Source organism: Mandrillus leucophaeus, unplaced genomic scaffold, assembly GCF_000951045.1.
Source record: "Mandrillus leucophaeus isolate KB7577 unplaced genomic scaffold, Mleu.le_1.0 Scaffold455, whole genome shotgun sequence".
Lineage (NCBI taxonomy): Eukaryota > Metazoa > Chordata > Mammalia > Primates > Cercopithecidae > Mandrillus > Mandrillus leucophaeus.
The window spans coordinates 1,040,089-1,065,347 of record NW_012104865.1 but is presented as its reverse complement, the minus strand read 5'-3'; the positions used below and the strand labels follow the sequence as shown (position 1 = coordinate 1,065,347).

Sequence of the window (25,259 nt, the reverse complement as noted above, 5' to 3'; positions counted from 1 at the left end):
ACCACTGCTGAAAGAAATCAGAGATGACACTAATAAATGGAAAAACATTCCATACTTGTAGATTGGAAGAATCAATATCATAAAAATAGCCATAGTGTCTAAAGCAATTAACACATTCATTTCTATTTGTCTGAAATTACTAATGACATTCTTCACAGAATTAGAAAAAAAAAAACTATTCTAAACTTCAAATGAAACCAAAAAAGAGCCCAAATAGCCAAAGCAATCCTAAGCAAAAAGAACAAAGCTGGAGGCATCACACTACCTGACTTTGAACTATACCATAAAGCCACATTAACCAAAACATTTTGGTTCTGGTACAAAAAAAAAAGAAAAAAAAATAATGACACATAGAACAATGGAGCAGAATAGAAAACTCAGAAGTAAAGCCACACACCTACAATCATCTGATCTTCAAAAAGCCTGACAAAAACAAGCATTGGGAGAAAGACACTCTCTTCAATAAATGTTCTTGGGTATAACTGGGTAGCCATATGCAGAAGATTGAAGCTAGACCCCTGCCTTTCACTATATACAAAAATTAACTATAAATAATCTCTTATACTGCCCTGTAGTAATAATGTTCTCGACAAAATAGATGTACTATTCACCATAACAACTTCTGCAAACATCAAGCTTTACTTTGCCCTCTAATTACCCCTTAAAGATGTAGAGAGCACCACACTGACCTCATCATACAACTCTCAAAGTAATGAAGAAAATGGATGACAGTATGATATAGCAGTGATAAGATAAAAGAGGAAACATTATTAAGGAGCTTTACAGCAGAATTATATATCAAAGTGTCAGTTTAGATAAAAATATTCATCCATTTGCTAGTATAGGATGTATTTGAGGACAGGAAAAGTTAAATTTGTAGTTTCTTTATAACAAACGCTCCGAAAACACCCAGAAAACTTGATGGGGTGTCTTTTCAGCAATTTCCTGATAGGTTTTCTCTTCCAATTCCCTGAATGCTATAAAAGGGAACTGGGATTTACTGATAATAATTACAGGGAAAAATCTCTCAATTTTTACAATGCGCACAGATGGAACACTGCCAATATAAAGGTAGTTTGTTTTTTATGTACTAAGCTAGGGAAATGTTACAACTGGTATATTTTTGTGCCTTGCATTTTAACATGCCAGCAATAATTATTTAACTCTTATTGAGAGATCATTAGACAGATAAGAAATTATGGAAGTAAAGGTAAAATACATATACTTCAAATTAAGTTAAACTTGAAGCTCTGTAAAAGGTGTTCTGTTTTTTCACCTAGCTGCATCTGAAATCAATTGAGGTCATAGATGGAATGTAAATAAGGAACAGTGTGGATGGACAGGATGGGAAGCCAGCAGTGCACTGTTGAGTTTTATCATGTTGCTAATCTGTTACATAGCGGTTTTATTTTATTCCTACAGCTGCACTTCTACTGTACTTAATTAGGTAGTGCATAAGTGCTCATCATATTCATTTTCTAAAAAAAGTTGTCTGCATGTAAACTGTTGTAGTTTGGATAAGGTACTTTAAAATATCTTCCCCAGAGAGCTTAAAAAATGACTTCCCTAAAAATTTTCATGAGTGCTAATAAAATGAATTCCAACCTATTTTCAAGTCATACCCTTCTGTTCTTTTCTGCTTCACTTATACAACTATATTTAATCATTATAAAAATATGGAGTCCAGTTCCTTAAATCCTCATCTTCTTAGAATTCATATTTGTAAGGATTCTGAATGTTGTCAAATAGAGTTTGACATGGCATCATTGTTAACTAGTGAATACAAATACTTATATAAATAGAATATGAAAATTTGATTTAATACAATCAATTCTATTCAACAAACAGTCTTGCCTGACATAACACATACTCTAAAATCAACTACATAATCGGCCATAAAAGAATCTTCAGCAAATTCAAAAAAACCAACATCATATCAACCACACTCTCAGACCACAGAACAATAAAAAATAGAAATCAATATTAAGAAAATTGTTCAAAACCATACAATTACATGGAAATTAACCTACTCCTGAATGACTTTTGGACAAACAATGAAATTAAGGCAGAAATCAAGAAATTATTTGAAACTGATGAGAACAAAGATATAACATACCAGAATCTCTAGGACACAGCTAAAGCAGTGTTAAGGGGGAATTTTATACTGCTAAATGCCCACATCAAAAAGTTAGAAAGATCTCAAATTAACAGCCTAACATCACACCTAGAGTAACTAGAGAAACCAGAACAAACCAACCCCAAAGCTAGCAGAAGACAAAGTAACCAAAATCAGAGATGAACTGAAGGAAATTCAGACATGAAAAACCAGACAAAAATCAACAAATTCAGGAGCTTGTTTTTTGAAAGAATGAGATAGATAGCGTGCTACCTAGACCAATAAATAAAAAAAGAAGATCCAAGTAAGCACAATTAGAAATGACAAAGGGGATGTTACCACCATCTCCACAGGCATACAAAAACCCCTCAGAGAGTACTATGAACACCTCTATGCACAAAAACTAGAAAACCTAGGGGAAATGGATAAATTCCTAGAAATATACAACCTCCCAAGATTAAGCCTGGAAGAAATTGAATCCTGAACAGGCCAATAGGAAGTTCTGAAATTGAATCAGTAATACACAGCATACCAACCAGAAAAAGCCCAAGATCAGACGGACTCATGACCAAATTTGCCCAGATATATAAAGAACTGGTACCATTCCTACTGAAACTATTCCAAAAAAATTGAAAAGGAGGGACTCCTCCCTAACTCATTCTATGGCGCCAGCATCATCTGATACCAAAACCTGGCAGAAAGACAACAACAAAAAAGAAAACTTCAAGCCAACACCCTTGATACACATAGATGCAAAAATCCTCAACAAAATGTAAACAAACTAAGTCCAGCATCACATCAAAAAGCTAATCCATCACAATCAAAAAGGCTTTATCCCGGGGATGCAACATTGGCACAAATCAATAATTGTGATTCACCACATAAACAGAACTAAAAACAAAAACCATATGATAATCTCAATAGATGTAGACAAGGCTTTTTATAAAATTAAACATCACTTCATGTTAGAAAAAAACCTCTAACAAACTGGGCATTGAGGAAACATACTTCAAAATAATAAGAGCCATCTATGAAAAACCCACATCCAACGTCATACTGAATGGGCAAAAGCTGGAAGCACTCCCCTTGAAAATGAGAAAAAGACAAGGATGCCTTATCACCACTCCTACTCAACATAGTACTGGATTAGCCAGAGAAATGAGGAAAGAGAAAGAAAGAAAAGGCATCCAAATTAGGAAGAGAGGAAGTCAAACTATCCCTGTTTACAGACTATATAGTTCCATACCTAGAAAACCCCATAATCTGTGTGCAAAAGCTCTTTGATCTGATAAACAACTTCAGCGAAGTTTCAGGATACAAAATCAATGCACAAAAATCAGTGGCATTTCCATACACCAACAACATTCAAGTTGAGAGCCAAATCAAGAATGCAATCTCATTCACAACTGCCACAAAAAGAATAAAATACCTAGGAATACAGCTAACTAGGGAGGCAAAAAGATCTTAACAATCAGGATAACAAAACACTTCTCAAAGAAATCAGAGATGACACAAACAAATGGAAAAACATTCTCTGCTCATGGATAGGAAGAATTAATATTATTAAAATGGACATACTGCCCAAAGCCATTTACAGATTCAGTACTATTCTTATCAAACTACAATTCTTGAAATAATTACAAAGAAAAACTATTTTAAAATTCACATGGAACCACAAAAGAGCCCAAATAGCCATGGCAATACTAAGCAAAGCAAAAAACAAAAAAGCCACAAAGCTGGAGGCATCACAGTACCTAACTTCAAACTACACTATAAGGCTATAGAAACCAAAACAGCGTGATACTGGTACAAAGACAGACGCAGTGACCAATGGAACAGAACAGAGAGCCCAGAAATAATGTTGCACACCAACAACCATCTGATCTTCAACAAAGTTGACAAAAACAAGCAATGGAGAAAGGGCTTTCTATTCAATAAATGGTGCTGTTATAACTGGCTAGCCATAATGCAGAAGATTGCAACTGGACCCCTTCCTTACACCACATACAAAAATCAACTCAAGATGGACTAAAGACTTAGATACAAAACTTAAAATTAAAAAAAAAAAACCCTGAAAGATAATCTAGGAAATAAAAATGAAAGCTGAAACAGAAAGGAAGGTAAAAGACATAGATTTAGCAAAGTCTTCATAATAAAGATATCAAAAGCAATTGCAACAAAACCAAAACCTAACAAATGGGACCTAATTAACTTAAAAAAACTTCAGCACAGCCAAGGAAACTACCAACACAGTAAACAAACAACTTACAGAATCAGAGAAAATATTTGCAATATTTTGGTTTTGCAAATAATAAATCAGTATTTAATATTTGATTTAATGCAATCAATTCTATTCAAGAAACAATTTTATTTATTTATTTATTTATTTATTTTATTTTTTTGAGACAGTCTTACTCTGTTGCCCAGGCTGGAGTGCAGTGGCACGATCTTGGCTCACTGCAACCTCCGCCTCCCAGGTTCAGGTGATTCTTCCTCCTCAGTCTCCCGAGTAGCTGAATTACAGGCACCCGCCACCACGCCGGCTATTTTTTGTATTTTTAGTAGAGACGGGGTTTTGTCATGTTGGCCAGGCTGGTCTCAAACTCCTGGGCTCAGGTGATCCACCCACCTCAGCCTCTCAAAGTGCTGGGATTACAGGATTACGCATCCAGCCCCAACAAACAATTTTTAGGTGTCTACCATGGTCATGATTCTATACTGGACACCAAAATTGGTAGGAAATGGGTGTTCTAGGATTTCGCATAACGAGGGCAGGCAGTAGATGGTTCAACTTCCTTCAGACATGCAAAAACAGATTACGTTTTTGGAAACAAGAAAATATGAAATGGCTAATTTAATGGCTGTAAGGATATAAAAAATATGTACAAAATTAAATACGAAAGTGAGGTAAAAATACAGAAAAAAGGAAAGACATCAAATATAATAAAGAGGAAAAAAATGAAAGCTGAAACAGAAAGGAAGGTAAAACTTTTGACTTCATGATGTCTCGGGTAGTGGTAGGCAAATCAAACTTCAGTTTTAGCTGCTTAGGAAAGAAAATAAGAATTTAAAAAAAAATAAAAAAGGAAAGAAGAAAAAGAACAAAATGCTAAATATAGTTCCTAGGAAAACTGGGAATGCATTATTGACTTTAACCACATAACAGCAATTGTTTAACAAAGAAGGCTGTATCTTAAGCTTTGTGTATCTAAAGATATGTTTATTGCATAGGTAATCAATTTCAAATGAAGTAAGTACCTCCAGAGAATCTCTTAAGAACTATAGTTTTTCATTTTGTATCATATATTGTTCCCTTCATTGCAGTAGGTCTGAGAAACACTTTGAGCAGTCAATACCAGGATTTTGTCATTATATAAATTCATGACTCTAGTATTGTCAGACAGTTTTTGTGATCCACTTCAGTGTTGTCCCAAATCCCATGATCATTTAGTTTTTGATAACAAATATAAAGTTGGGTATTTTCAACAAAATCCTGAGTCAGTTTTTAAAATTTAAACACATTTAACTTGAACCAGTTCTTCCTTGGCTTTGCCAATTAGTCTGCATTTGAGGAACATGGCAAGTTGTTGGCAGATTAAAGTAGAGATGAGGCTCAGATGAGTAGGATGCATCGATTGTCATGTCTCATTAGTAACTTCTAAATTGACAGTTTCCTTTCATATCACAGTGACAGACGTACAAAGCATTATTTACCATTTATTTTGTGTTGGTACACATGCACTGTTGTTGTGTTAGATTTTTCAACTGAGCATTATTTGGTAAAATGTTTAGGCACCTCAAAAAGCTAGTAATAAGTCAGTATTTCATGAGTGTTTTCAAAAATACACTCTTAATGGGGACTTCTGCAATACTGTGCAGGAAATACTGACCTATGGCTAGATATAGTTGTTTATAGCTGTTCTACCTAAACTTTCGTTCCTCAAGTATACATTTTTAAAAGGAGGACATGTAGGCCAGGCGCGGTGGCTCAAGCCTGTAATCCCAGCACTTTGGGAGGCCGAGACGGGCAGATCACGAGGTCAGGAGATCGAGACCATCCTGGCTAACATGGTGAAACCCTGTCTCTACTAAAAAATGCCAAAAAAAAAAAATTAGCCCGGCGTGGTGGCGGGCGCCTGTAGTCCCAGCTACTCGGGAGGCTGAGGCAGGAGAATGGCGTGAACCCGGGAGGCGGAGCTTGCAGTGAGCTGAGATACGACCACTGCACTCCAGCCTGGGCGACAGAGCAAGACTCCGTCTCAAAAAAAAAAAAAAAAGGACATGTATTACCTTATGAAAGGAAATTTGAGTTGCAAAATTTATTTCCTGAAATTTTACATTTCTTCTTCTAACATTGCCACTAACAGAACAGGAAGTGAGGACTCACAGGAGTAAAGGTTTAGGAAAAGACACAGATCTCATAAATGTGTCATATGGGAGGCACAATATATCAAAATCTCATACTTATATTTTCATTTAAACCTCATAATAACTGTATAAAGCTGATATTACCACCTTTTATAGTTTCCACGTCTCTCCGACTTTCAGGTCTTTACTTATATTCTCCACCCACTTGGTGCAGTGATGAAACATTTTACATAATCCCTTATTGACCCAAATTTAGGAATCACATACAGAAAGGAAGAGAATAATGGGAGAAAATGCCACCCTCTTATTGTTTTCTTTAAAAATAATTTTGTCTTCAGGATTCTTCTACCTCGTTATTCTGGGTACCTATTAAATTTGTTGACACTGTTTGCTTATAGATAAGGCAATAGCCACAACTAATTATGAAGCACTGCTAAGACACATGACTCTATTCACTAATACATCATTTTTCTGCCTAACATTCATTCTGTGGACACCGTCGTCATATAGCTGTGCACGACATTACACTACCGATTCTTCTTCCACCCAACTGTGCTTTAAAACTGTCCATGTGTCATCATTCCCACTGCCACCATTCTAGTGTAAGCTTCCACCATCTTTTGCCAAGGCCACTATAATAGACTATTTTCTAACTAGTTTCCTATGTACACCATTGGTCCATGATAATTAGTATTCCAAACAATGTTCATAGGGATGCTTATAAAATGTGAATCACTCACATCATTCTTCTGCTGAATACTTTCCAATGGCTTTGTCTGGCAATTCTACGGAAATCTAATCCTCTAATAAAGTCTTTGTCCAAAATCTGACTCCCATTTACTTGTCAAACTTTGTCTCCTCTCCCGCAGTGTGCTGGCGTTGGTGTTTTCTGGCTTGTGAGAGCTGAATATTCAAGAGTTTTTCAAGCCACTGATATCATATTGGTAACTTGAAACTGTCTGTGGTAGGAATATGTACACCACAGATATCAGTAACTGCTGCAAATCAGGACCCTTTTTTGGTCTTTGTTGATTCATTTTGGAGAGCTAGTGTTATTTATTTACCAGCACATCACTGTTACTATTGCTTGTTGCCTTGATTACAGTGTTCCGCCGACACTGGTTTTGTCTGACCTTCCACATGCAGGCTTACTCCCTCACTTTAGCATCTCTGTCCTTTCTGTTCTCCTGTCTGGATGCTCCTCCCTTGGATCTTTACATGGCTGACATTTCCAGTCTCAATCCAAAGGTCATTTCCCAGAGTGGCTTCCATGACGATCTTAATCAAAAGACTGCTATAGGTTACTCCAGTGTCTCTATAGCATCAATCTTATCCCTGAAACCTAGTAAAGCACCTTTAAAGTCACCTGCTTCCCTGGCAGCTAGATTGTATTTGGTTGAAAACCAAACAGTGAAGCATATATTTTTTCTCACAGACAAGAATCATGGGGTTGGACAGTTCAGGGCTAGTACAACAGCTCAGTGAGGACATTAGGCCTCTGTCCTTTCCTTCTTCCTACTCCACCATCCTTAGCACTTGGCAGTTATCTTCGTGATCACGCAATGGGAGTTTTACCTCCAAGGCACTTCAAGGCATTATAACTATAAAAAGAAAGGGGAAAGAGGAAGGTCACAAAGACGAAAATGTTGAAGGCTTGTGCCAGTAGTTTGTCTGTTTCAAAGGCCTTCCTGGAAGCCATACCCAGTGACTTTACACTTAAAACAACTTGGCAAAATTGCAGTAGAGTCTGGAAAAAGAAGTGCATTCTCTTTGCAGTTTCTGTAGTTAAAGATGGCAAGGGATTCGAGGGTTGTGGATAGCTTTGGAATAGATACTTCATATTGTTAGCTTGAGTGCTCAACACATTTTGTGGAATTAGTGAACAGTAACTTTAAATGACCCAGCTGCATCATTATCCACGTTCCAGCTTTGGATGCTTCATAAGTCAAATTCCACAGTCTAAATGTCAATGGGGTTAATGAAAACTCATCATTAAAGAATGAAAAGATAATTGAACTCCTCTAGATCATTGTAAGCTCATCCCTTTTAAATTCTAATATTTTTAAGTTCCAATATTTTGTTCTTGTTTTTGTTTTGTTTATAATGTTCCAGCTATTTTGAAGGAAGTCTTTTGACAATGTGGAACTTTACTATCAGGCAATTGATGATGATGTGATCATCTTTCAATGATCCACTGTTATCACTATAAACACATTGGTAATACTGTAATGTAATATGAGGCTTTTAGCAGTGTTATAACTGTTTACCCAAGCTCACAATGGTCCATGTTGCTGTATCTAAAAAATAAACTTGCCATATCTTTATTGTTTTATTTTGAATCCCTTTTCTGTGGTAGGGTAGAGGAATAAACAAGAGCGCAGGCACTGGAGTCAAACACAGCTGGTTTTGGATTCTGGCCTCTCTATTGTTAGCTATATAGCTTTGGGCCAGATGATTCATCTTTCTGAGCCTTAGTTGTTTTTATCTTTCTTTAACTGTGCAGTATAAATAAGAGTAATCTCTTGATATAATAGTAAGGATTTTACATGGTGATTTAAGTAAGACAAGTAAGCACCGAATAAAAGATGGCCATTAACTCACTTTGTTCTGGACCATGTATTAAACTCAGTGACTGTAGAGTGCATTTGTGAACCACTTCCTGTGTCAGAATCATCTGAGATGAGTACTAAAAGAACAGATTTTAAGGCCCCACTTCTGCCTCTCTTTTTTTACGTCTCAGTTTTTAATATTCGCTTATATGTAGTTTTGCTTTCTGTGGTTTCACTTTCCAAAATTTCAGTTACCCTCAGTCAATTGCAATCCAAAATTATTAAATTGAAAATTCTAGAAATAAGCAATGCATAAATTTTAAATTGTGCACCATTCTAATCTGGCACCATCACAGTCCATTCTGCCTGAACCTTCCCTTTGTCCAGGATATCCGTACACTACCTACCTGTTAGTCACTTAGAAGCCATCTCAGTTATCAGCTCAACTGTCACAGTATCACAGTGCTTATGTTCAAGCAACTCTTATTTTACTAATCATGGCCACAAAGTGCAAGAACAGTGATGCCGACAATTTGGATATGGCAAAGAGAACCCATAAAGTGCTTCCTTTAAGTACAAAGGTGAAACAGATCGACTTAATAGGGAAAGAAAAAAAAAAGTCAGATGCTGAGGTCACTAAGATCTGCTGTAATAATGAATCTTCTATCCATGAAATTGTGAAGACGGAAAAATAAATTAATGCTGGTGAAGCACCTTAAACTGCAAGTTATGGCCACAGTGCATGATAAGTGCTTAATTACAATGGAAAAGTCATTAAATTTGTGAGTAGAAGACATGAACGCAATCGTGTTTTGATAGACGACATTTGAGTTTAGTACTAGCTGTGCTTCTAGGAATCCATTGGGGATCTTGGAATGTACTCCCTGAGAATAAGGGAAAACGCCTCTAAATGGTCCACGGGTAAATTTGTATGTTAACTAAAATTTAAGAACCTCAAGCAAGGACTTGTTGATCATATTAGCTTAGAGAAGGAGAAGTTCCTGGAATGATTTTAAGTGTTTGGATTCCTAAGCCACATCTCAAATGGAGCCCAGATTCTAGAGCCGTATTGCCTAGACTCAAATCCTAGTTCTACTTCTTACGAGTTATTTCCTTGGAGAAGCAATGTTAACTCTATGGATCTGAGTTTCCCCCTTTACAAAACAGGGATAATAACAGTACCTACCTCCAAAGGCTGTTAAGAGAAGTAAAATGTTTAGAACAAGGACATAATCAACACTACATGTGACAGTAATGAGTATTAGAGGTAACATTGTTATTAGGATTCCCAGTGTGTATCTCAGGCCATCAGTGATTCACAACATGACTGTAGATTATAATCACTGGTGCCTGAAAATCCTGATTCCCAGGCCATGCCCCAGACTGAGGAAGTCAGAAATACAGGTATATATGAGGAGGTAGTATCCAGACATCTATGTTTTTAGGGCTCCCAGGTAATTCCACTGGACAGTGAAGGCTAGCACGTAAAACTCCCCAGGTGACTCTGATGATCATTGAGTACTACTTGTCAGAGGTATACTGATAGATAGAATAAAGGTGAATCTTTATTGAGGAGAGAAAGATTAAGAACTCAGCCTCTGACCAAGAAAGCCTACAGAGTACAGAGCTATGATAAAACTACTGAATGTCAAAGAAGCAGCTTCTAAAAGTAAAGCCATGATTGAAAAAAAAATAATAATAATAGGCACAGGCTTTAGAATCACTCAGATCTAGATTTGAAACCCAGATTTCCTACTTGTTAGTGAATTACTTAAACTCTCAATATTTTCCTTGGCATTATAGGGATTGTTATAAGGATAAAAATGGGTTAAAAATTCAAAGCTCTTAGCATACAATGACCTCCATATCATAGATGTCCAGTAAAAGTTTACTACGGTTATTATTGCTTTTAGGAGTAAAGATTAATGGAATGGGAAGTGTGAGGGAGAGCAAAGGGGCAAGTGTAATATGCAAGTATTTGCCTTATGCATTGAGAGAGTGGTATTCATCAGAGGTGGTAGACAATAGGAGTAAGTTCTAGGAAAATAATCCTTCTTGCTTTCGTTGTGCTTACCTGGCAGCCTCTCCAGTTCTTATGTATTATTCCTCTTGATCTGAGTTATACTAGTAAACCCAAACTTCTCTGTTACTAATCAAATGTGATAGAAGAGTTTCATAAAACAAGCATCAGGAGGTTCTGAACAAGAACCTAAGGGAACTGTTATAAATAAACCACACACACTTTATTCCAATAGATTTAGGAATAAAAGTATGTTGCTGACTTGAAGCCTTCTTTTGCTTCCTTCTGGAACCTGGCCTTGCAGGTTTCTGATATTCTTACAGAACTTAAGGGAATCAGAATGCTGTTTAACACTCCAGCCTCATATCCGTTTATCACTCCCACCTATTTGTTTCCAAAATGGCTAGGCCTGGCTGGAGGAACTTGATCTCTCCCACTTCAGGTTTTCAGACTTCCTTTGGCTTTTACCACCTGCTGTGTATCCCTGACATTATACTGCAAGACTCCCTTGGAGGGGCACCCACTAGATGGCTTACGGGGTACCCCAAGATGGTATAGGCTCCAATGGGCACTGCTTTTCAGCTGTCTCCCTCTGCTCAGAGAGGGCAAGCGGGTCACCAAGTTCATTGCCTGTGCCACCAGGAAAGAGATGCTAGTCTCCCTTCTTTCAGGCACACCCAGTAGCTACAATTGTTTCTGTCAGAGCCTTCCTTAGTTATTGGAAGAGAAGCAAACGACCCAGTACTGTGTCAAATTAATGATTTAACAATGACCTCTTATGAGGACTGGGAAAGGCCTGTGGTTAATAGAAAAGGGTTGGCTCAGCTTTCATGAGTCTTAATGGAGACATGTCTGGTTTCCTTGATGGCTCTTTTTTGAACAATATTTTTCTCAGCTTTCAATGGTCTTATAAATTATCTGGAAACTGAAAAACAAAAAGTAAAAAACCAACCACTTGTTTAGTAGATTCCACTCCTAGAGATTTTGGTTTAATTGGTCTGTGGTAGTAGGTCAGGTAAAAAAAAAAAAAAAAACTTCACAGGTGATTCCAATCAGCAGCCTTTGCTAACGACCTCCTTAACATTAATTGCTGTCACCTGTGGGCTTCTAGGACTCATTCTGACACTCGTCAAAGAATCCCATTCAGTACCATGTTACAGACTGTATTAAAGAATACTAGAGAGTACAACGGTTTCTGGAATTCTGGAATGAAAGAAACCTAAAAAAAATCATTTTGTTCACTTTTCTCTCTCTGGGATCTGTAAACTAACAACTACAGAATCACTTTGAGCATGTACTTAAAAGGCATATTCTGGGGACTTATCCTTACACCTTCTGAATCAACATTTCTCAAATGCGGTGAGGATTAGGCATCTGCATTTCAATGAGCTCTTCTGGGTGATTCTTAAACACATTCGTGTTGAGAACCAATAATCCGTAGCAGAGGTTCTCAACCCTGGCTGCACTTTAGCATCACCTGAAGGGCTTTAAAAAGCCCCATGACCAGCCACCCACTCTGTGCCAATCACATCAGAAACTATCCAGGTGGGACCAACCTAGGTATTTGTGTTTGTTAAAGCCTCTCTGGTTGATTTTAATATGCAGTTAAGGCTGAAAACCACTGTTGTGGAGATTCTGGTTTAATTTGTTTGGCATAGGTTTAAGACATTAGTAACTTCTAAATGCACCCTAGATAATTTCAATGCACAGCCCAGGTTGAGAACTACTAAAAATATTCAGGTTAGTATCATTTTCAATTTTGTTGGACTTCACCCAGTGTAGTCTCTAATACTCTTCAGCCTGCACATTTAGGCTTGCCTTTCTCTTCTAGTCCAGATCCAAGCAAGGCTTGAAGCAAGGCTGATAATAATCTGGAGTTGTAGATTCACGAGAAGTTACAGGTTCATGCAGACACAGACCTCTAACACCTGCCTTCCTGAGCCAGTCTCATCAATTAATCCATCATTCATTCAACAAATGTGCATTAGACACTTGATATTTGTTAGGTACATCCTAAAATGTATGGTACATCCTTGATGTTAGGTACATCCTAGGATGATATGTGGTAAGACACAGAGATGTGGAATTCTGTGGATGCAATGAATAAGATATTTTGTTTCTGACATCTGAAGAAGTGTATACATTCACAGAGATAAAGGAGGGAGATGTACCTGCAAACAGAGGGTAGTAATTATTATAACATGAGTGAACAAAGAGCTGTAGAAATGCAGACATGATAGCAACTGAAGCTGCTTCAGAGAGTCAGGGAAGACGTTGAGGAGATGGTTTTTAAGTCAAGTCTGCCCTTACGTGGCCTTAAACACTCACCATGATGTGATTTCTGTCTACCTCATCTCTCGCCACTCATCCCTTGCTACTCTCATCCTGTTTTCAGCTTTAGCTATAATAAACACCTTTTATTTCTTTGAATATCCCACACTCTCTTAACAAGCCTTTGATCTGCATTTATTCCCTTTGTCTTGAACATTCTTTCCTCTTTCTCCACTTACACCTCCTACCTAGGACTCTGCTTAGCAGTTATTTCCACAAATAGATCCTCCCTGACTTTTTGATGATGATAAATGTCTTTGTTATACATCCATGGACAAGCCTGTAGTGCTTCATTTATAGAACACACCCACTTTATTGCATGTCGATGACGCCTCCCCTTCAACCCTGTGAGTTCTATGAAAGCAAGAGAAAGGAGCTGTCTCCTTCACTGCTGTCTCCTGTGCACAGCCCAGGGCTAGCACTACTGCATGAATGAATGAATTGAATTTCAGGAACAGGGAATGCTATGTGCAAGGCATAGGTGTGGAATTCTGTGGCACGTCCTAGCAACAGCAAAAAATTGGGATGGCCCCACTGTAGGATGGACAGGAGGAGGTGTTCTGAGATGAGCAAGAAGTCGGCTGTTAATAGCCTTATATGTAACCCTAAGTGTTCTGAACTTTACTCTGTAGGGAGTAGGAAGCCAGGGAAGGTTTTATGTGCAGGAGAATAATAATTAGGTTTACCATTCAGGATAATTACTATGGAAGCAATGTGGCGGATGGACTGAAAAAAGAAGAGTAATTTAAAGGAGGTCAGTTAGGAGATGTTCCGGTACTGCAAGTGAGAAATGATGAAGACTGCCCTGAGAGTGATGGGGCTCTTTACAAAAGGCAATTCCGAGATAGAATCTACCGCACTTGCCGACTATCTGCATGCAAAGGGAGTGTGAAAGACACCAGAGTTTTGGTTGAGAAGATGACTTGTTTGGGGGAAGAAATTTTTGGAAATATGAAACAAAAGAAAAGAAGAGCAAGTTTTAGGGGGAAAAAAATGAGGTCAGAGAGTTCCATGCATCCATGGGCATCTAGGTAGAATTTTTGTTACTGTTGTTTTAGAGATAGGGTCTCACGCTGTCTCCTAGGCTGGAGTCCAGTGGTACAGTCATGGCTTACTGCAGCCTAGGTAATTTTTTGCAGTTAGAAATGCATAAAATCTCAGCTTGGTACCTTATTGATTATGGAAGTATCTGGTTTTGTCAAATTGACTATGTAGACTTCCCATTTGTGTACTAAAAGGTAGACTTTAGAAACTGGCAGTGTCACATTGATTCAATGATTTGTGCTACTTTGGCCCACGATTGGCAATCAGAATGACTACTTCAAAGAGAATCTCCATCAAAGTCACTTTTTGTTATTTTATTCAGTTAGATACATACACCTATGCTAACTCCACCCAGATTCTGAGGTGCTAACAATTTTATTGTAGGTGGCTGTGCTATTATATTTCTTTCCCATTAGATTGTGAGCTTTGAAAAGGGGTATCATATTCTTGTTAAGCTGGCACCAAGCATTAATAACAGAAACTCAAATTACTGGATGGATGGGTGAATGGATAAATTTATAAGCTGATGGCAGGGATGTAGGATGCTTTCTGGAGCTAGGCACTTAGGAATCAAAAACCTCATATCCTATAACATAAATGCCTCAGTGGTTTTTCAGTGAGTTATTTACTGCAGCCACAAGGATAGAAGAGCTCACCCATAAGTATTTTTAAATGACCCTTTATTGAATTATTTTCTCTTGGCAATATGAAATAATCCAGGGAATTTTAAAGTTTATGGCTATAAAAGACTACATGTTTTTTGATACATGAACCTTTGATATTGTTAAATGAAAGAGAAGCATTTAAAATAACTGTTATTGAAAACTCTTGCTTAGTACTGTTCTAAAGGTTGGTAGATGGGCACATGATCAGACTTTTGTTTTAGGAAAATAACTTTGTGGACCATTTGAAGAGGTTGTAGGAGAAGAAATAATTCCAATTGGACAGAGGAGAGATGACGAGGGTCTGGAATAATCCAATGGCAGTGAAATGGGAAAAGTACATTAATTTTATTCACTATGATGTACTATACCCTGAGGATACAATGGTAACTAAACCAGACAAGTTCCCACCCTCAAGAAGTTTATAGACAAACTGCAGAGATGCACAGCAATCCATTCATTATAGTAATACATGTAACGTTGTAGCTATGACAAACTGAAATAAGAAAGGAAAAGTTGAACTGAAAGGAAGCATCTCAGAGGTAAAACTGACAGAATTAGTTTTGTTATTGCAGTATCAGAATAAATAATAGACATGTGTCCAGCTCTTCTTTACTGACATAATATTCAAACTCATTTGTATGACACAAATTACATGAAATCCCATCAAAGAAAATGTATGAAGTGACAAATGTGTGGAACAAGTTAAAATGACCTTTAACCAAACGATGAGACCAATAAGCTATGAATATAAATTCTGATTATGCAATTTAATTCCACTTGCTTTTCAATGTCATCATCCAATTGGAATAATAGTACTATGAGCTGATGAGATACAATTTATTCTAGGTTTCTCTATTTTGGTTTTTTTTTTTTCATTCAGATGTTGCAAGAGCAATTGAATTACTGGAAAAACTACAGGAATCTGGAGAAGTACCAGTGCACAAGCTACAATCCCTCAAAAAAGTGCTTCAGAGTGAGTTTTGTACAGCTATTCGAGAGGTATGGCACTAAGATTTTAGTAACTAAATTCCACCATATGTCTTCTTCATAGAAAACATGTCTTTTCTACACAAACAGTTGAAATTGTTAAGATTGGAACTACATTTTAATTTTTTGTTTTTAGCTCCTTGGACAGATGATAAAATATAGTTTAGCCTGCTAAATTAGATCCAGCCAGGATTTATACATTCATATAAAACCAAATGTTGATCTTCTGGTACCAATGAAGGGACTGCCTAGCAGGTGACTGTTGCATGTAGTCTATGCTATTTAGTGGTCACATGAAGCCACCTAGAAATTCAGGTAGAACTAGTTATCATTAATAGGGGCTGAGGTTGTCTAAAAATAACATACAATTAATTCTTTCCCAGGTAAATCTGAAGTAGTAACCTCCTACTGACTAAACATTACTGTCTAAGGCAATGATGGAAAATATACAGTTAGGCTGGTATGTCTTTGTAACAAATCTACATTGTAATCCTTTCTTAACTAATGGTTTCAAGAAGACTAAGGTGAAACAAGTATATTGAAATGACTATTTGAATTTTGTATTGATTTTGAGTGGGATTGACTATTCAACTAATGAATTTAATTGGTTACAAGATAAGTCACTTGAGATCTATAAACTATATTGTTTGACTTGGTAACCCATTACTCCTTCCCCAACAAGAACCAAGTAATAATTCATTAGTTAGAACCCAAAGTCCATAAATCCATTTGCCCTGCCAAAAGTCCTCAGTGTTGAATTACCTACTGTTATTCTCTCCAAAGTCTGTTGAAACCGATGACTACCTAGAGAGTTTATTGTAGCATAGGGCAGGCACCTCTCATGAATGCTTGTGTCACTCCACCTTTCTCTTTACAACTCTTCTTGTGGCTAATGTATATTCTTTTACCTCAACAATACCAGTTTAGTCACTAGGCAGGAAAGATCAAGGTAAAGACATACAAAACTTCTCACTACAGATTTAAACTGGTGCCTATGCAATGCATGTAAAATTTGACCTTTGTTGGAATTTGTTGACTTATGCTGTGCTTGTGCTAAATATTTATCAGGTGAAGTGTTCACTATTTAATTTTTGTTAATATTGAACACAGCTTAAGTACATAACAATAATAACGTCTCTAAGTTTTAACCTATGAATTTGATTGAAGGCTGTAAGGAAATTTCTCAGCATACGGATTCTTTGCCATTAGCTTCCCCTCAGTGGGAAAGGTATAAAATATCTCAAAACTGCATGAGCGTCCTCTTGATTACAGGTGTCACTCCTGTGCTCACTCTGTAGACCAAGGCCAAATTTCCTATACTCTGTTTTCTTCCTTCACAGAGTGCCATTCCCCCAAAATTTGATGACCATTTTTTTTTTCCATTTTCGAGATTCTACCGTCTCTTTTATGTCTTAGCATTCTGCTTTCCACAGAAGTAACCAAAGGATAGGATACATCAAATATATACCTCTGCTCATTGAGTACGTGGCTTATGATGAATTCAGAGTCTCTACCACCATGGAACTCACAGTCTAATGGGAGAAGACTATGATAAATAAATGCACAATGCAATATCAGAGTGACAAGACTGGAGAGAAATAAAGCAGGATTAGAGGGGTCTGGTTGAAGCTCTATTATTTAATGTGGTCAGGAACAAAAGCAAATAAATGAAAAAAAGAAAGCACAAAAGTAATGGAACAGTCACACAAATATCAGGGCTCATAGTGTTCCAGGCAGAAGAAATCACAAGTGCAAAAACCAAAAGCTAATATGTATGCAGTAGACTTAGCAAGGTAGGCTTCCTAGAGGTAGCTGGAGAGGAGAACACATAGGTCCAGCAGGCCATATAGTAAGAACATTGTATTTCTTTCTAAGTATGATAGGAAGCCCCTGGAGAGTTCTGACCTGATTTTATTTGCTTTTTGAAAATGTGTGTCTGGATGCTGTGATGAGACTACAAGTGTGAGTACAAAAGTAGAAACAAAGAGAGACTAGTGATTAAGTAGTGAGTAGATTGTGTGAGAGATGAGATGATAGCAAACTTGGACAAAGGTGGCAGCACTGCAAAATGGGAAGTTGTCTGATTCCAGATATATTTTTTTAGAGCAAAGTCAACAGAAATTATTAATGAACTGGATGGCAATATGGAATGTGAAAGAAAGAAGACCCTATTGAATCTTAGGTTTGGGCTTGAACAATTGAATGAATGATGTTATAATAAGGTGGACTAGTTTTGCAGAAGGCTATCCAGGAACTCCATTATGGACTTAGTAAGTTGATGATGCTTTTGAGATATCCAAGTAGAGATGTCTAACAGGCATCTAAATCTGAAGGTTGGGGGAGAAGTTGGGTCTGGAAATATAAATGTGGTATGGATATCTGTTCAAATAAACACACCAGCCTTTTTTTCTTTCTTTCTTTTTTTTAGAGTTTGCTAAGGAAAATGAGAATGAAATTAAAATGGAAAGTAAATATGGGGGCTTTGTTTAGGCATTATAAATCCATCTAACAAACTCTTCTCATGGTAAAGTGTGTGCGTCATTGGTAGTCCATAGAAGTCCATAACTGATCTATAGACAGTTTGGCATTTTCACAGGGAAAGCAGATGATGTAATTTATCTACCTTACCTTTTTTAAATTTGAACTAGTAAGATTAATTTTATATTCACAGTAAACTCCTTAGTAATAATATTGTTCTTAAAGGCAATGCACGTTATAGAGGAATTGTAAAAGATTACTTCATCTTGGCTAACATTTTATGGCCATTCATATGATATTGTTTATATTTGCTAAATTTGGAATTTTCTTTATTATTCTTATTGTATTTATTTACATTTACTGTGGGAAATAATAATAGTAGCAATATATAAACAACTATTCTGAATAATATTATGAATCTTTCTAGTGAAAAGTTATTCAATTAAAATATAAAATATGAATGCATGTTGCCAGGTAGGTGAAACCAAATGCCAGTAAAGAAAAGTGCAGTTATAAAGTTTGATAATAAATGTCTCAAAGTTACATTTAGTGAGCCTAGAATACTTCCTCTCTTGGTGTCTTGGGTACTGATTGTAATACTGGCAAAAAAAAAAAAAAAAAAACTTCGAAGTTTTGGTTTTTTATTCAAATAAAGCTCAGAATCTTTGTGGTTATCTGAGTTTTTCAGAAATATTTGCTAGTTAATACTTTTCCTTTTGAAAGTTATTAATGTTGTCATGCAAAACAGAGAAAAGAACAAAAATGACAGTGGCATCATTCTTAGTTGCACTCAGCAAAGCAAAAAGAGTTGCAGGTCACACTTTTGCCAACAAGATTGTAAAACACAAATTATGCTCAAAAAAGAAAGCAGGACAAGCTTTTGCCAAAAATATTTTTATTGCCTTACATAACAGTAGTTAGTATTATATGTTGAAATAATTCCATATTTTGCTTTACTTTTGGATGAAACCACTGAATCAGCTCCTGGCATATGTGCAGCACCTATATGAAAAGAATAGTTTGGTAAAAATTTTAATTTTTTAACTAGAAATAGATGGCCTTAAAAGAGATTTGAAGCTCCCTTAACTATATTTTTCTATAACCTGGAAGAAAGCATGAAAGTATATGCTGAGATCAGTACTGAAGGAAGACCATCTACATGTACAACTAAGAAGGCATTCCTCTGTCAAGAAGTAACTTACACTTGAATGCAAATCCTCACATATCTTTATTCATAGAATACAGACAGTGGTAAGCAATGCTTTTCTTAGTTATGTTTTATTGCTGAAGGATCTCTAAAGAGCCCTGATCAATATTTAAATTGCACCTAATCTGTGCAAGTGATTTTAAAGAACATGGCAGAGAAATGGGCTGACACATGATACTACTTTTCTATAATGAGATGTGCTGGCTGATAAGAGTACATTTACACAAGTTTTTGAATGAGAGATGAAATAAATATTTTATGGTACCAATATTCTCAGTAAAGATCATTTCTGTGATTTCAAGTGACTTCAAGCTTTAGCTTCACACTGTATTAATTAATTGAATTAGCCTAAACATATAAATAGGGTTGAAATATTATGATTATGAAATATTGATTTTTGAATAAAAGAATTCCCTAAGAGAACTGAATTGCAGTGCAAATAGCTCAATTGTCAAGAGTTAGACTTTGCCCCAAAACTTCATGTTCTTTGTGCCTCAGAGAAAGAAATCAATAAATGTATAAGAGATCATATTTTAAGAAGACATCTAATACAAAGAATACAAAGAATACAGAATACAAAGAAATTATTGTGGCAACCAAAGTAATAAAAAAAAAAAATCTGTGTACTATCATCATCTTCTAAGTTGTAAAATGAATTATTCATGCTCCTGCTTTTCAGGATGATGTGCTCATTGACCTGGAGGGTGACGTACTGCTAACAGTGGTCTGTTGCAAGGACTTACTCGCACATTTATAACTGCTGTATGCAGGTTTGAAGCAAAAATGCAGAACAAAATGTCATAATCACCAAAAACTGCCTTCTTTGGCCAATCACCAAACCGAATGTTAGTATTTTCTAAAGTAGTAGAACTATAGAATAAGAAAATAAATCAACCCTATAGGGAATGACTGTCATTTTGTGATAGTAGGATTTCAAAACTGGCCTGGTTCTCTATTTCTTTGTGCACACTACAGTTGAATTTCTCCATCCTCTCTAAAGCTATCTATGGTTATGATAACTGCTTTAGCTAATCACATGTGAGTGGAAGAAGCTATATGTTTCACTTCTTCATAGGAGCCTATGAGTAAGTAAATGGTTTGCCATGAGTAAATCTCTCTTCCTTTTGCTAGGCAATGAGTAAGTTTTATATGATAAATTATCAATCAGTCTGGGTTTAAGAATGAGAAAATAAAAAATACAGACTCTAGCTAGCCTTTTATGAACATATAATCTGAGCAAGAAATAAACCTTTGTTACTCTAAATCTCCAAGGTTTAGAGATTATTGTACCGCAGCATTACCCAGACTGTCCTGACTGATGATACACAATGATCAAACCAGATTTATTTTGGCAAAGGTTATAAGCAACATCAGTCCTTTAATTGCTATAAAACAAAATCAATGTTTTAAAACTATGTTGTATAACCTGATACATCTTTGAAAACTTATATGAAATTTATAACCAATATAAGTACCTATGGCCATTAGGTGGGTCACAATTGTTAAAATTTTAAGAAAGTTGGTTCCCAAATTTTATTTGCTTCTTGTCTCTCATTTTCTCCTACTTTCATTATTATTTTTATAAAGGGATTTTTTTTTGTCTTATGAAATTAAAGATGTAATCAAGATAGGAGAAATATTTGGAGTTTATCCATCTACTGTTCAAGTGCTCCTGGTCCCCAGTGAGAATTAGTTTTTGAAGGGAATGGGAATTTTCACCACAATGCCTCCCAAGAAGGCTACGTGGGAAAGGTCACCGTGAGACATTCTGTCAGATCAGAGACAGAAGCAAAGTCCTTAGAGTAGTGTTGTGGTCAAATTGACCAAAGTTTGAATCCCAACTTGGCTACCTGTTTTTGCCTTCTCTAAAATTGTACTTTTTAGTTTAAAATAATGGACTAATACCACCAGTCTTGCACTGATCCTGCTAATTAAATATCATGTATGTACAGCTACCTAATACAGTGTGTGGTAGCCAATAATTACACAGTGAATGGATTTTATCATTATTAAAGAGTAGGATCCCACATTATCTCTAAGTATGGTGTTTTGGTAAGTTACGGAATGAATAACAGATAGAAAGAGACATGGTAGTTTCCATAAGCTGAATCTAAGAAAACACACAAGACTAGTATATTTATATTCATTACCCCACCATCAATAATTAAAATAAATTGAGCTATTGCACCCTAATTCCACAACCATGTGAGAAGTAGCATTACGACACAAGCTTTTGTTCTTGATGCTCTTCAAATTAATGTCTATTAATGTCTTAATCTACTGTGTGGATGAAAACACAGAAGGAAAACTTAATCAGCTTTATAAGACAGCCAATGCTTAGTTGGGTGATACAACCTAGATTCAGAATTACCCTAAGAAAATACATACTTGGCTAATTAGTGACAGTATGAGATAAAATAAGGATAATAGGAGAAAGAGGAATTGGAGGAAGAAAGAATGGGAGAGAGTGAAGGATGAGAAGGAGAGAGGGAGGGAAGAAAAAAGGAAGAAGGAAAAAGAAGGGGAAAACAGGGAGAGAGGGAGAGAGAGAAGAAAGAAGGAATGAAGGAAGGAGGGAGGGAGGGAAGTAAAGCTGACACTGAATCATAACTTATTGTAATATAATGGAAAAGTGCAGAAAGAATATTGGCAATGGATTGTGACAAATCTGGACTCACATCCTTGCTTGACCACATCATTTTGTAATCTAGTGCCAAGTTACTTAATTTCTGTGATCTTGGTTTTGCTTATTCTCTTTTTTAAGGTAAAATACGACAATAATAACTTCATAGAATTGTCAGAAAGATTAAATAAAATGAGATAGCACATTACACACCTTGACTAATACAGTGCCTGCCTTAAAGAGTTGACAATTAAGAAATGGTAGCTATTGTGGTAAAAAATCTTGATGGATTTAGTGATAAAAAGCTAAAATTAGAAATATTAGTTAAGAATCGGCATTGTCATTCACTATTTTTCTGAAGGGCCTAGCCACTAAAAGAAGTCAAGTAAAACATAAAATGGGTGTAAATATTAGAATAAAAGAAAAATGATAATAATGTTATTATTCACAGATGATATGATCATATATGTATAAAATCCAAAAGAACCTATAGAGAAACGATTAGCATTGCATTTCTTTACATAATTTCACTCCTAGATACTCAATAAAATATGTACATATGTATGACAAAAAAGAAATATTAGTTAAGAATGAGAAGAACAATGGTACTATAGTTCTTGATCATTCAAAAAATGCAAAATTTTTAAATAGATGGCTCCAAACTTTCAGATAGATATTAACACATTGTAGTGATTGTAGAAAAAGGAAACCAGCATGAAAAGAGATCTGGATACCTTGTTAGATGACAAGAAGTTACGAACTTGGTGATATTTAGCCACATAAAGAGAAAAGTAATGTGTAACATAAGGTTTACCACCCAATAGTGGGCTCATTTGTAATACAGAAAACTTCCTATATAACAACAGCAGAGATTAGATAGTACATTTCAGATCACTTTAGAAAAGGGGTATTTTAGTTAAAGATCATATACAGACTTTATGTTGTAGGTTAAGTAACAGCATATATATATATATATTATATATATAACTTAGCTTTATTATTTTTGCTTTTTGTACAAAAAATTGTTTATGGTAAAATATGTTTTTTGTTTTTTAATATATTTAATCTTTTAATATTTTTATTGTTTTAAAATATTTTGATCTTTTCCTTTAAACATGCACAGAGTAGCACGTACTTTTTCACATAAAGTTACTATCCTTGTACAATGACATCTGGAATGGCATTGCTTTCATCAGAATTAATGAAAATGCATCTGACATTATGTTTGTGCATATCTCTTTCTGTTCACATTAAACTTAGCTTAAGTTGGCAAATGTCAGAGAAAAGAAAGCTGATGGCTCCTACATTTCCTTTGATTTTATTTGCATTGCTAAATGTGATGGGACACAAAAGCCAGACTGTTTCTTGTGTGATAAGTTTCCTGCCAATGATAGGATGAAGTCAAGAAAGCTTATTTCTGAGCATCCTGAAAATAAATCACACAATATAGATTTTTTTTTCCCCTAGAGAAGAAGTTCAATTTTAAAAGGATGGAAATTTACCAAAACTTATATTTGCCCTAACATGAAACTTTGGACATGTTTCCAATCAAAAGAAACCATAAATAACTGGAGAAAGCTTTATCATTTCAAGTCCTCTAGAAATGCTTGAGCTGGTGGGTTGCTTAGAATAAAAAAAATTAATGACACCTCTGTTCACTTGCTAGAACCTACTCTTGAACTCTGGTATTTTGCCAATATTTCAAAGCCAGTTATGGTGAAAATAACAGCTGTGTCATTCCCATTTGGCATGCAGCTGGGTAAAAACTATGATTGTTTCAGTAAAACTCTGATTTTTATCTCTCACTTGAATGTTGGGGTGTGTGTGTGTGTGTGTGTTACTTCCTCCCAACAGAGTTTCTTATCAAGCAAAACTCCTAATGGAACAAAAATCTTGATACTGCAAGTACATATGGCGTACATATGGAGTTTCTTGATGCAAGATCCAGAGTAATTAATCTGGTGAAGACAGAGGTTCCACTTTTCACAGAGACATGTTGCCCTCACCATCAGCATGCATTCGTGTGAAAGACACTGATAATTATCCTAAAAAGATGCTTTGCCTGCTCTGTTAAAAGCAACCTAATAATTTCACAGCCATAGCCAGAAATCTAGAGTTTCAAAAGTTTTTATTTAGAAATGAAGCAAAATGTATTCCTTTTACTGTCAGAAGTTTTTTGGCTTTCCATTGGATAAGTGTTAATGCACTTGGCTGAACTTGGGTCAGAAATTTAATTTTATTTATTTTTTAAGTAAAGGAGAGCTGAATCTTAAAACAATTTGACAAGAGAGGTTAATCTACATCTACAAGGAAGATGTTAGGCCAAAAAAAAAAAAAAAATGAGGCTAGTCTTTCAATTTCAGATTTTCTGGTCTAGTAGGGTGACTCTGGAAAGAACTGTTATTTTGGAGGAAGAAATTAGAGGTAAAATCTTGTGACCTTTCCATTGACATAAAAGTGCTGAAAGAAAGACTTTAGTGAGGGCAAGGGAGTTGAAAATGAGAAGGACATGTAAGTTTGTCCACGGAGAAGATCTACAAACATCTGTAAAGACTACAAAACTCTTTTAAAAGTTATTTCTGCTTAGACTACATAAAACTGAAAGAATTCAAACATCTTCCCTTACTGACAAAGGCTGCATTGTTGACACTAAGCTTTCCAAAAATAATTACATTTGACTTGAGGACAAAGCGTTTCACAGAACCTGAATTCACCTTGAAGTATCTTGGAGAAAGCTCAGGTGTCTTGACAAAAGTCTACTCTGCTCTGACTGATAGGGAATTTAATTCTGTTTGATACTGAAAGCTATGTGAGCTGCAACTTTGAGCACATACTGCTATTAAAACAGATGAAAAATTGTTTGGATACTAA

The 25,259-nt window shown here is 35.9% G+C and overlaps 1 protein-coding gene across 1 annotated transcript in view; it reads left to right on the top strand.

Annotated features, from left to right (window-relative positions):
• The window catches only part of LIN7A (lin-7 homolog A (C. elegans)), a 154,344-nt gene that overhangs the window by 40,603 nt on the left and 88,482 nt on the right, over positions 1 to 25,259 (top strand). The window contains exon 2 of the mRNA XM_011994386.1: positions 15,974 to 16,092. Coding sequence (XP_011849776.1) covers positions 15,974 to 16,092 — 119 coding nt within the window. The remainder of the gene's footprint in view (positions 1 to 15,973; positions 16,093 to 25,259) is intronic.